Consider the following 12965-nt stretch of genomic DNA (forward strand, 5'->3'; position numbering starts at 1 on the left):
GGTGGATGGTGCTTTAGGGGTCATCAGGTCCTACTGGAGCTGTTCCATGGGCTGTGATGGTGCCTCCACAGCTGCAGAGCAGTGAAATGAGGCCGATGGAGCCAAATGATGGAGCCGGGGTCAGAGCTTGCTTGATGCAGGGCTGTGCATCCAGGGAGGGTTCAGGAAGGGTTGGGGATAGGGCTGGAGCTGGGTCTGGGCCAGGGAGACAATCCACCTGTGCCATGTCTGAGATACCCTGCCTGTCATGCCAGAGAGAAGCCCCACAGAGCTGCCACGGCGTGCTGCCCCTGGGGCTGTGTGTCCATGCCCTGGGGCTGTGTGTCCATGCCCAGGGATGTGTGTCCATGCTCTGGGGATGTGTGTCCATGTTTGGGGATGTGTGTCCATGCTGTGGGGCTGTGTGTCCATGCCCTGGGATGTGTGTCCATGCCCTGGGGATGTGTGTCCATGCCCTGGGGATGTGTGTCCATGCCCAGGGCTGTGTGTCCATGTTTGGGGATGTGTGTCCATGCTCTGGGCTGTGTGTCCATGTTTGGGGCTGTGTGTCCATGTTTGGGGCTGTGTGTCCATGTTTGGGGATGTGTGTCCATGCCCTGGGGATGTGTGTCCATGCCCAGGGATGTGTGTCCATGCCCAGGGATGTGTGTCCATGTTTGGGGATGTGTGTCCATGTTTGGGGATGTGTGTCCATGCCCAGGGATGTGTGTCCATGCTCTGGGCTGTGTGTCCATGCTGTGGGGATGTGTGTCCATGCTCTGGGGATGTGTGTCCATGTTTGGGGATGTGTGTCCATGCTCTGGGCTGTGTGTCCATGCTCTGGGGATGTGTGTCCATGCTCTGGGGATGTGTGTCCATGTTTGGGGATGTGTGTCCATGCCCTGGGGATGTGTGTCCATGTTTGGGGATGTGTGTCCATGCCCAGGGATGTGTGTCCATGCCCAGGGATGTGTGTCCATGTTTGGGGATGTGTGTCCATGTTTGGGGATGTGTGTCCATGCCCAGGGATGTGTGTCCATGCTCTGGGCTGTGTGTCCATGCTGTGGGGATGTGTGTCCATGCTCTGGGGATGTGTGTCCATGTTTGGGGATGTGTGTCCATGCCCTGGGGATGTGTGTCCATGTTTGGGGATGTGTGTCCATGCCCAGGGATGTGTGTCCATGCCCAGGGATGTGTGTCCATGTTTGGGGATGTGTGTCCATGTTTGGGGATGTGTGTCCATGCCCAGGGATGTGTGTCCATGCTCTGGGCTGTGTGTCCATGCTGTGGGGATGTGTGTCCATGCTCTGGGGATGTGTGTCCATGTTTGGGGATGTGTGTCCATGCTCTGGGCTGTGTGTCCATGCTCTGGGGATGTGTGTCCATGTTTGGGGATGTGTGTCCATGCCCTGGGGATGTGTGTCCATGCCCAGGGATGTGTGTCCATGCCCAGGGATGTGTGTCCATGTTTGGGGATGTGTGTCCATGCTCTGGGCTGTGTGTCCATGCTGTGGGGATGTGTGTCCATGCTCTGGGGATGTGTGTCCATGTTTGGGGATGTGTGTCCATGCCCTGGGGCTGTGTGTCCATGCTCTGGGGATGTGTGTCCATGCCCAGGGATGTGTGTCCATGTTTGGGGATGTGTGTCCATGCTCTGGGGATGTGTGTCCATGTTTGGGGATGTGTGTCCATGCCCAGGGGATGTGTGTCCATGCTCTGGGGATGTGTGTCCATGTTTGGGGATGTGTGTCCATGTTTGGGGATGTGTGTCCATGCCCTGGGGATGTGTGTCCATGCCCAGGGATGTGTGTCCATGCCCAGGGCTGTGTGTCCATGCTGTTGGGATGTGTGTCCATGCTGTGGGGATGTGTGTCCATGTTTGGGGTTGTGTGTCCATGTTGGATGTGTGTCCATGCTCACCCTACAGTGGCAGTGAGCACACTCAGTGTCCCACACAAAGTGTCCAGGTCCCACAGTGTCCCTGCCCAGCACACCCAGGGCCTCCAAGTGGAGCTGGTGGCACCACAGTGGATCTGGTGGCACCACGGTGGATCTGGTGGCACCACGGTGGATCTGGTGGCACCACGCTGGTTCCTCTCAGCTCCGTGGAGCCCTGGTTGCACTGCTGCAGCCTCACACAGCTGGACAGAGCCATCCCCATGCTGCAGCACCCCCTGGGCTCTGCCAGCATGGCCTTCAGGAGAGTATTCACCATCTGTCCTCTCTCCTCATCCTCTCCACGCTCTGGTTCTGTGCTGAGCCAGCTTTGGGGCTGCTCCAGCCGGGTGGATACAGCCTGGAAAACAGACGGGGCAAACCCTGCACAGGCCTGGGGGGTGAGGCAGGGTCAGGAGGGGCTGCAGCGGCAGCCCTTTGCCCCCCAGCAGCACAGGACTGAGGCTGTGTCACACCGTGATGGGACCGTGCACGGATGGCAGCGGTGCCTGCGGGTCTCGGTTCCGTGTGGGGCTCAGGCTCCCTGCAGCCAGCGGGGTGGGTGCTGTGGGCGGCAGGGATTTCAGCTCTGAGGTGCTGAGCCTCTTGCAGCTCCCCCTGGGCGTGCAGGAGGCTCTGTCAGCAGAGAGAGCGGCGCGCCCGGCAGGAGCCACGTGGAGCGAGCCGCTTGTCCCCAGGAGCAGCCGGCGCAGCACGGGGCTGCCGGGGCTCGGGGGGGAGCGCGGCCCCTGCCGAGGGCTCTGCCCCGCCGCTGCGGGGAGCGGTGCCGGTGCCAGCCTTCGGTGCCAGCCTTCGTGCCGGATCACGTCACGGGGCACGACACCGTGTGCTGCTCGCTGCGGGCAGGGCCGTGCCCCGCCACCGCCGTGCCCCCGGGCTGGGACACACCGTGCGAGGGCCGGGCGAGCCCCTGTGCCCGGCTCGGCCCCGCTGGTCCGGCCCCTGCAGCACCGGAGCTGGGGGTGTCAGCTCGGCTGCGCTCGGCTGGCAGCGTGCGGGGCACTCGGGGGGAATGCCAGGAGTGTACAGGGCACTCGGGGGGCTGCGGGCACCATGCGGGGCACTCGGGGGCTGGGGACACCGTGCGGGGCGCTCGGGGAGAATGCCAGCAGTGTGGTGCACTCAGGGGGCTGCCAACAGGAGCGTGGAGCCCCAGCAGCCACCTCACCATTTGGCAGCGGTGCCGGTGCCCCGACGGAACACCCTGCATCCCGCACGGCGCTGCCAGCTCCGGTGCCTTCATTCTATGACTCACAGGACTTGGCCGGTGCTGCCGCTGCGCTCGGGGCGTCTGCGGCCTCGGCCCCACGGTTTGACCTCGGCACCGCCCGCTCTGCCCGGACACCGAGCCACGGCCGGGCTGGGGGTCCCACCCGTGACCGTCCTGTCCCGGAGCTGCCGGTGCTCGGGGTGTCCCCGCCTCCGCCCAGGGATCCCCCCCGCCGTCCCGAGCCCTTCTTTGGACGCCGCTGCTCGGCGCGGCCGTTCCGGCCCGGAACGCGAGGGTTCCACGCCGAGAAGCCGCGGCTCAGCCCGGTACAGCTCACTGCGGGCTCGCCGGGAGCTCACCGGAGCTCACCGGGAGCTCACCGGCCCCGGTGCCCCAGCGCGTCCCGGCCGTTCAGCACCGCGGACAGCGGCGGAGAATGAGGCTGGAGATGCGGCAGCGCCGCGAGAGGGTTCGGGGGGACCGGGGAAACCGGGGAAACCGGGGAAGCGAGGGTTAGCACGGCCCAAGGCACCTGCTCTCACCGGCCCCGCCGTGCCTCTTTGGTGGGCATCAGAACAGAGCCGGAGCAGCGGCTCCCGAAACGGCGAGAGCGGGCTCTGCCGCTCCCCCCCCGTCCCTCATCCCCGTCCCGCCGCCGGGGGGCCGCTCCCCGCCGCTCCGGTGCCCCCCTGTCCCCCGCCCCCGCCGCCCGGTGCGTGCCCGGCGCTGACGTCAGCCCGGGCTCCCGGGCCGATATAACCCCCGGCCGCGCCGCCGGCTCAGCTCCCGCGGGACCGATCGCGCTCGCTGCGCCGCCGGCACCGGCAGGAACAGGGCACGGGCACAGCGCACCGGGTACGGGACGGGGCTGGGGAACCGGGCAGGGCGGCACCGGGGCCGGGGCGCGCGGAGGGGACGGAACGGGGCGGCCGGGAGCGGAGGGGCCGCGGTTCCCGTCGGGCCTCCGCCGCCGCCCCGGTCTCTGCCGTGGCGCTGAGCCCCTGCCCCGCAGGTGCAGAGGGACCGAGGATGCGGCGGGCGCTGCTCACCCTCCTGCTGCTGCTCGCCCGCCCGCCGCCCGCCGCCGCCCGCCCCGCCACCACCGACGGCTCCATCCCGGCGGCCGGGACCGGCGATCAGGACCCGCCGCTGTGGCCGCCGCTGGCGCCGCCGCCCCCGGGGCCGTGGCGAGGGCGGCGGGACGAGCCGCCGCTCTCCATCGACCTCACGTTCCACCTCCTGCGGCACCTCCTGCTGCTCGCCCGCGCCCAGAGCCAGCGCGCCCGCGCCGACTCCAACCGCCGCATCCTCGACGCCGTGGGGCGCTGAGCCCCCCGGACACCCCGAACCCCCCCGGACCCCGGGGCTGCACCGGCCTCCAGCCCCCGCCTCGGCCTCCGCGCTGCGAGCGCTCGGCACCGACACCGGCACGGGCTGGACCCGCCTCGGCCCCCGCGCCGGGGCGAGCGGGAGCGGGACCGGCCCCGGGACCGGCCCGCACCGGTTTTGTAATAAAACGTGGTGGAAACCGAGGCGTGAGCGAGTGTGGGGTGCGGGCAGCTGGGGCTGTGCAGGGCCAGGGACTGGGCAAACTGGGAACGGGCTCACCGGGAATGAGGAATGAGGGAACAGGCTCAATGGGAATGGGGAAAGAGGCTCAGTGGGAAAGAGGGAGGGGGATCACCAGGAACTGGGAATGGGCTAATCGGGAATGAAGAAGGGCTCACCAGGGATGGGGAAACAACTGACTGGGAGTGGTGGAATGGGTTTACCAGGAAGGGACAAACAGACACACTGGGAGTAGGGAAAGGGCTCGCTGGGCAGGGACTAAGGGCTCAGGACAGGATGAGCTGGGCCAGGGCTGGGTGGGAGCAGCTGGACCAGCAGCACAACCCCCCCGGCAGAGGGAACGAGGCCGTGTGTGCTCTGGGCCAGGAGGTGACACCACCTTCCTCAGGGGGGAGGAGATGCTCACAGCCCCCCAGAGTGGGAGCAGTGGGAAGCAAATGGGGCAGAGGAATGGGGGGGGGGGGCCTCAAGGGGTCCTCACCCCCCGTGAGCCAGGCACAGGGGCTGCACCCACCTGCCCACAGGTGGGACATGAGCAGGGAAGCAGTTCCTCCCCAGGATGGGGGAGCTGGGGAAGGGATAGACACAGGCCCTTTGTGGGAGGACATGGCCAAACCCACATGGGAGCTCCAGGAGTGGGGGGAAAGCCCTGAGGGACACCCGGTGCTGCTGGGTGGGTCAGGGCTGGGCACTGTGGTGGGCTCTGTGTCTCAGCTCTCAACCAAGAGGACAGGGATGGAGCCTTCTGAGGCAGCTGCGGGAGGTTCAGCCTCCTGGTGGGGGGCTCTGGTCCTCACTGGGGTCTCCAGCTTGGCCTGTGGAGTTGTCCCTGCCTGTGGCCGTGGTTGGGCCTGGATGTCCCTTCCCACCTAAACCAGCCAGAAATTCCTTGATAACCTCCCAACACCTGCAGGAAGGGCAGCAGGGCAGGGCTGGAGCAGGAGGTGCTGCTTCTGATGGTGTTCCTGGCAGGACACGGGGATGTGGCAGCGGTGGGGTCAGTGCTCAGGGCTGCAGGCAGCACAGGGCAGGGTGTGCAGCCCTCCCACGCCACAGCAGCTGCTTTCAGTGCCCCCCTGGCCCTGGCAGGAGGCTCCTCCAAGGGACAAAGGAGCTGGGGAGCACAGCCTTTGGGAACGAGCTCAAGGCTGGAGATCCTCACTCCAGGCCCTGCTCCAGCTGCTCCTGCTGTGGCTACTGGAATTGAAAGGGGAAATCCCCCCCCGGCATCAGTACCCTGCAGCTGTAAGGCCATGCTGGCCAGAAGGATTGTAGTGGGACAATCCCTGCCAGGAGACATTTATCCCAGAGTGGACAGTGACTTGGACAGCCCCCTTCAGCCAACCCTGACGAGCAGGACTGGGGCTGGTGGGGATCTGGAGGCCTCCTGCCCCTCACACAGCCAGGGTGCCTTCCAGCTGGAGGGACCTCAGCCCCTCTGGGCAGCCCATTCTGGGCACCCTCCGTGTGATCAGCCTCTCTGCAAGAACACCCCGAATCCCTGCAGGCACTTTGTGCCTGTTGCTGCTGCTCCTGTCACTGGGCTCCCTGGGGAGAGCCTGGCTCCCTCCTCCTCCCTCCCCTTAGGCAAGTAAACACCCGGGTACCCCAACATTCCAGCTCCTCCTCATGCAGCAGGTGCTGCAGTCCTTTGGCACTGCCTTGAGCCTTTCCTGCACTCCACATGTCCCATCCTCCTTGCTGCAGGAAGCCCCAGCCTGGCCTGGGTGCTGCACCCACAGCTCTCCACAGCCCATGGAGGGAAGGGCTCCCCTCCCTTCCTCCTCCCCAGCCGTGGGCTGTTCTCCACCTGGATCCACTGGGAAGGGATGCCACTGCTGCCTCCCTGCTCAGGGCCACCACTGAGCATTTTGTTGTCCCTCGGGAGCCATAGTTGGACACTTGTGATTAATAATTACATCGAGAACCTCACAGGCTGGGCTCCTCTTCTAAGGAAAAGAGAAGAGCATCCCAAGAGCAGTGGGCTGGCTGGATGAGAGGCACCAGGAGCGTGGTCAGACTGAACAGGGCCGGGGGCAAAGGTAATTCTGGCACCAGGAGATCACAGCCACCCACTGACCGCTGACCACCCACTCGGAATGGACCCCAACCTAAAGGGAGGGAGGAGCTGCACCTGTGGGGTGATCACACGAGGAGGGAGATACACCCAGCAAGGAGGAGCTGGAGTCCTAATTAACAACAGAGTTCAGTAATTGGTAACCAGTGAGGGCCGGTTCTTTGCTCAAATGTATAAAAGTGTAAAGCTGTGATGCTCAGGGAGCAGCCCTGGGGAGACCCAGAGCTGCCGGCTCTGCACTCACTGGAATAAACCAGAAACCCTTGCCTTGATTTGTGGTTGTCAGTGCCCACCAGGAAGGCCAGGGCTGTTTTTGCTGGCCCAGAGGGGACAGCCAGAGCGCCCTGCCCCGAGTGAGAGGCCACTCCAGGCAGGGGGGCTTGGCAGGATGAGCTCCAGTGCACACCGACCTCGTGATGGCGCACCTGGGGTGACCAGCCCTGACACCAGGACCAACAGTGACCCAAAGGCACGTCCTCTAGAGGTATTTATTTCCTCCATGAAAGGGATGCTGGAAATTGCCAAGAAACAGGAGTTTGGGGCTGGGCTCTGCATAAGCTGAAAAAAAAGTAAAAATCTTTTGTTTCTACAATTTGGTGATGCATGTCTTGGATTTTTGGTGTTTTCACACGTGTTTTCACATGCAGAGCTGGTGATGTGAAAACTGGGGTTTGGATGTGGGGATACATGCATACACCATTGGGATACTGTAAGAAACACTGGAAGTTCCACAAGTGAAATGGGTTCCTCTGCTTCCATGGGAATTCCACTTTGCTCTCCTCTAGGATGCACCCTGAAGAGTCAGGGTGACCCTGTGACTCAAGGTATATTGAAAAGATACTATAATCAATGCTTGCCTCATTCTGAATTAGATTATGGTGAAAAAAGGCTGGAAAACAACAGGTCTTTAAAATATAATACAATTTTACAGTTTATGTTACTTTGTAGGGGGCAAAACAAATGGGATGAAGTCGCTGATGTAGATCTGGTTTTCACTTTAAGAAATAATTATTAAAGTAAGAAAAAATGTGGTTTAGTAGATTCAAAAGTATCAAAATGGAATATATTCTTTAGGACATGAAGAAAAGAAGATGAGGAGAAAGATACTTGTCATACAGAGCAAGAAGATAAAAGGGACCAAAACCTGAAGCCCAGCTTGGCATCTCCTCTGACACAGGGATGAGAGCTGGAGGTGGGCAGTGGGTCTGGCCATGAAACCTGGGTCTGACACATCCCCTGCTTCCAGCAGGCTCAGGGAGAAAGGAAACTCGGAATTGCATTCACCTTTAGGGCAGCAGGTGGAGGTGAGGGACAGGAGGTGGATGCGCAGGTGCCGGTCACACCCCAGACTCATGGATCAGAGGCAGGGTCACAGAAATCCTGATGGAATCAAATCAGTGTGATCACAACCACGATGTCAATCCATGATCCACACCAGGAGGACACCCAGGACCTCCTGGAATATTTGTTTGCTTCTAGCTCCTCCCCTAGTTCACCTGTCCAGGTGCAAGCAATCTTCAAGAAACAGAGTAACTCATAATAATGCCATGTCAACGTCTTTGTTATGAGGTTAAATAAAAAGTTCACCCACTGCACTGTTCTCAGATTGAAAGGAAAAAGTTCCTCCATTTAGTATTTAACATTTACTAACTGTAAACTCAGAGTCTCAGGCACAGTTTGCAGAAGCTGCTAAAGCAGTGAGGAACGGAGGGCAGTTTAGAAAAGGTTTGAGAAGAAGGGTCAGGAAAACAGGATTAGATCAAAGGTTCATGGCATCCCAAATCCTCAAAAATTTCATCCTAAGAATGACCCAAAGTGGGATCTCCATCAGAGTGCTGGTGAGATTTGCTAGAATTAAATTAGAAAATTATTTTGTTGGGATTCTAGGAGGAAGTGAAGGAACTGAAACACCTTGCCAAGCTGCATGAAGGGAAGAGGGAGCAAAGGAGGCTGCACTGGCTTTGGATGGAAGGTTGTGTGAAGTGGCTCCCAGAGGGGTGGATGCAGGTCCAGCAAGGGAAGGAAGCAGGATGCTGTTAAACGGGATTTGGTTGGGCAGCTGGCACCAGGTATTAGACAGAAACCCAGAACAGAGGAGAAATGGAGGGGATGGGTATTTCCCAAGTGATGCCTGTGAGGACAGGGAAGAGGTGGAAGAGAAGAGCCAAGAGAAATCGCTGAGGCCATTGTCAGGGCAGGCAGTTCCAGGGGTGAGGCTGGGGCTGGGGATTGGCACCCGCCCAAAGGCATCAGGACAGGGAGGGCTCTGGGAAAAGGAGCATCCCCAGCTCACAAACTGACGGAGGGAAAAACCAGAAAAAAGCGGAAATTGGGCTGGACTGAAAGGGAACAGAAGCATCTCCTATTTCCCTGTCCAACCCTTTGATTCCAGTTAAACTGGGGAATGAAACAATGGATTTTCCAGGGGATCATGGAGCAGTTCTTTCTGTAGTTACTGTGAAGAACCTTTGAGCAAGCTCAGGGAGGAGATTCCTCAGGAGCAGGTAATGCCTCAGACATTACCCATCCCAGGGAATTCACAGCTGGGAGCACAAAGTGGCCCCATCCCCTTCTCTGCATGCCAGAGTGTCCTTTGGCACTGCTGGGGAGGGATTTCTGTGCCAGCTCTGCCAGCTGTGCAGGTATTTACTGACAGAATGGAGATGGGAAATGTGGGCACACTGGAAAACAATCCACTGCCTCCAGAAAACCAGAGTGGGAGCTCTCCCTTGGGCCCTGGCACTGAGCTGAGGAGAGGAAGAGATAAATATAAATATAAATATAAATATAAATATAAATATAAATATAAATATAAATATAAATATAAATATAAATATAAATATAAATATAAATATAAATATAAATATAAATATATGCCAACTCAAAACCTGCCTTTGGCACAGTCCAAGCTCGTGGAACAGTTTGGGAACAGCAAGGAGCTTTGACCTCAGAGGGAAGCTCAGAAAAATATGTAGCTGAAATTCCAAAGACAGGGAAAGCAGTTCTTCAGCCAAAGAACATCACAACAATGCATTGCAGAGCCCCCCTGAAAAAAGAATCCAAATATTGAAAAGGGAAATAGAAGAGCAGATCCAGCAGTGGAAGAAGCTGCACTGAGGAAACCAAATTGTGAAGGAGCTTTGATTCCACAAACCTGTGTACAATCACCTCCAACAAATTGTACCAAAGGAGAGAAACAATGAGGGGAAAAGCCTGACTGTACTAGAAATAAAGAAGGGTGGTGGAAAACACCTGGAAAGCAGCTCTTGGAGATAATGGAAATCCAGCTTAAAAGGCTGCACCAAGAGACACACACAGGAGCAGATGCATCCCTGCTTTTAGCAAAACATATTTTGGATGCAAGATGTGAAATTTTTCAGGCAGAGTAGTTAAAAATTTATCATTTGCTGTGTTAATCATCCAAAAACAAGAAAGAAAATACAAGGAGGAAGCGCAAAGCAAGGAATAACCCCTGAGAAATTGTTAAATGGATTTTACACAATCATCCAGCTGTAATTATTGCAAACATTTGTTGGTGTTCATCAGGCACTTTTCTGGTTGGTTGGTGTTGCCAAACACTTCATATTCCTGAAAAAAGGCTTTGGGAGCCCAGGTCTGTCTGTGAGACAGATCAGCCCCAAGCTGCACCCGGGGAAATATGGGTGGGGCATCAGGAAAAGTTCTTTACAGAAAGGGTGATAAAGTGCCAGCAGCCAGGCCATTCCTCTGGCTGCCCCGGGTCATTCCAGACCCTGGCAGGGGGCTCAGAGTCAGAACCACCAAAGCCACCTGTGCCTTTGATTTTAGCCCATGGAAGCAATCACCAGCTTTGTGCGGCGAGTTACCAGCCACAGGAGTTTGAGTAGAATGATGCTGAATTTGTCACAGGGTGAAAATGTAGAATTTTGGGGATTTAGAATGGGGGTTCAGGAGGCAAGATGGAGGAATCTGGGCATGTCCTGTTCTTCTTCTTCTTGCCCTCCATCTCCTGCTGTGATGGGGGCACTTCTGGATTGGTTTAGAGTAGAGGCAGACTGTGTCTAATGTAGGTGATAGGTATTGGGAAATTATTGTAAATAAAGTACACACAGTTCTTAGTGTAAAAAGCCACCCCCACCCCAAGGGCAGGAACTGTGCCACAACCTGACCTGCTGGACAGACCTCAGCAGGTCAGAGAAAGAACACAATAAATAAGAGAAAATAAACAACCTTGGAAAGCAGAGTAGAGGAACCCTGACTTCTTAATCGAGCGTGGGGCTGGGAAAAAACTCTTTATTACCTTGGGAGCCTTTTCAGCAGCAACAAACCCGAGAATAAAGTTCTGGAATGTTCTGCCCGGGGAGGTGGTGGAGTCCCCATGCCTGGGTGTGTTTAACAAAGCCTGGATGTGGCACTGGGGGCCAGGGTTGAGTTGAGCTCTTGGGGCTGGGTTGGACTCGATGGTCTTGGAGGTCTCTTCCAACCCAGTGATTCTGGGAATTCTGTGAAATCTGGGAATTCTGGGAATTGGGTGAAATCTGTGAAATCTGTGAAATCTGCTGCAGAGTCCTGAACCTGAAGCAGAAAGGTTCGAGATGTGGACAGCACAGGATGGGCTTGGGATGCAGAATCCACGCCTGAACAGGCGCCCCCAGCCAAGAGGATCTGCAGGAGACTCCTCTGGAAGGAGCTGATGGCAACCCCTGCATGGATGGGAGCAGCTTTGGGCAAGGTGGGGCCTGCAAAGCAGGAATGCAGCGCTGGCTGCCCCAATGCAGGAATGCAGCGCTGGCTGCCCCAATGCAGCAATGCAACGCTGGCTGCCCCAAAGCAGGAATGCAACGCTGGCTGCCCCAAAGCAGGAATGCATCACTGGCTGTCCCAATGCAGGAATGCAGCACTGGCTGCCCCAATGCAGGAGTGCAGTGCTGGCTGCCCCAAAGCAGCAATGCAACGCTGGCTGCCCCAAAGCAGGAGTGCAACGCTGGCTGCTGCAAGGCAGGAATGCAGCGCTGGCTGCCCCAATGCAGGAATGCAACGCTGGCTGCTGCAGGGCAGGAATGCAGCGCTGGCTGCCCCAAAGCAGGAATGCAGCGCTGGCTGCCCCAATGCAGGAATGCCGCTCTGGCTGCCCCAAAGCAGCAATGCAGTACTGGATGCCCCAATGCAGGAATGCAGTACTGGCTGCCCCAAAGCAGGAATGCAGTACTGGCTGCCCCAATGCAGGAATGCAGCTCTGGCTGCCCCAATGCAGGAATGCAGCACTGGCTGCCCCAATGCAGGAATGCAGCGCTGGCTGCCCCAATGCAGCAATGCAGTACTGGCTGCCCCAAAGCAGGAATGCAGTACTGGCTGCCCCAATGCAGGAATGCAGCTCTGGCTGCCCCAATGCAGGAATGCAGCACTGGCTGCCCCAATGCAGGAATGCAGCGCTGGCTGCCCCAATGCAGCAATGCAGTACTGGCTGCCCCAATGCAGGAATGCAGCTCTGGCTGCTGCAAGGCAGCAATGCAGTACTGGCTGCCCCAAAGCAGCAATGCAGCTCTGGCTGCCCCAATGCAGCAATGCAGCGCTGGCTGCCCCAAAGCAGGAATGCAGGTCTGGCTCAGCGTGGGGCAGGAGAAGGCTGAGCTCTGACCCCAGCGTGGGCTCAGAGAGCAGAGCTGGAGGCGCTGGCAGAGCCCTGGAATGCTGTAAATGGATGTGATAGTAAAAGATTTTAAAATCACAGAAAATTCAGGGAGCTAGAAAGAAAGTTATGCTTAGTAGGGAAAATGTTAAAGGTAGGCCCTGGGAAATGTTAGGGCTTGTATCATGTGAAACTGCACCTGTTGCAGTCAGGATATGATAAATGATATAATTGTGAAATGTGATTAGATGTAATTATTGTCTAAAGAATCATGAGGAACTATGTTAGGGGTTTGAGGGGGATCAGAGAAACTCATGCTTGGATGAAATCAATGTGTACAATGGAACAGTGTCAGTTTAATAATTAATATGCAAGTTTTACAATGATAGAATATAAAACATGTTCAGCCCAAACCCATGTTGGAGTCAGATTTGGTTCTGTGCACTCCTGACACCCAGAGCTCTTCAATAAAAGCACCTGCATTAAATCATTCCTGATTATGTGTTCCTGAACACTGACAGAGGGAATGGATGGGCTGGCCCCAGGTGTGCTCTGGGAATGCTGTG

The 12965-nt window shown here is 57.6% G+C and overlaps 1 protein-coding gene across 1 annotated transcript; it reads left to right on the top strand.

Annotated features, from left to right (window-relative positions):
* The first annotated feature begins 4174 nt into the window (after positions 1-4174).
* On the top strand, positions 4175-4677 carry UCN (urocortin). Its single transcript, XM_036405185.2, has one exon. It carries the CDS (start codon positions 4175-4177, stop codon positions 4472-4474), a length of 300 nt encoding a protein of 99 aa, XP_036261078.1. The 3' UTR covers positions 4475-4677.
* The last annotated feature ends 8288 nt before the right edge of the window (positions 4678-12965 follow it).

This window comes from Molothrus ater, chromosome 32, assembly GCF_012460135.2.
Source record: "Molothrus ater isolate BHLD 08-10-18 breed brown headed cowbird chromosome 32, BPBGC_Mater_1.1, whole genome shotgun sequence".
NCBI classification, from domain to species: Eukaryota; Metazoa; Chordata; class Aves; order Passeriformes; family Icteridae; genus Molothrus; species Molothrus ater.

Bases quoted from the DNA above. Each gene is read 5' to 3' on its own strand.
- UCN (XM_036405185.2), top strand. From the start codon at position 4,175: ATGCGGCGGGCGCTGCTCACCCTCCTGCTGCTGCTCGCCCGCCCGCCG.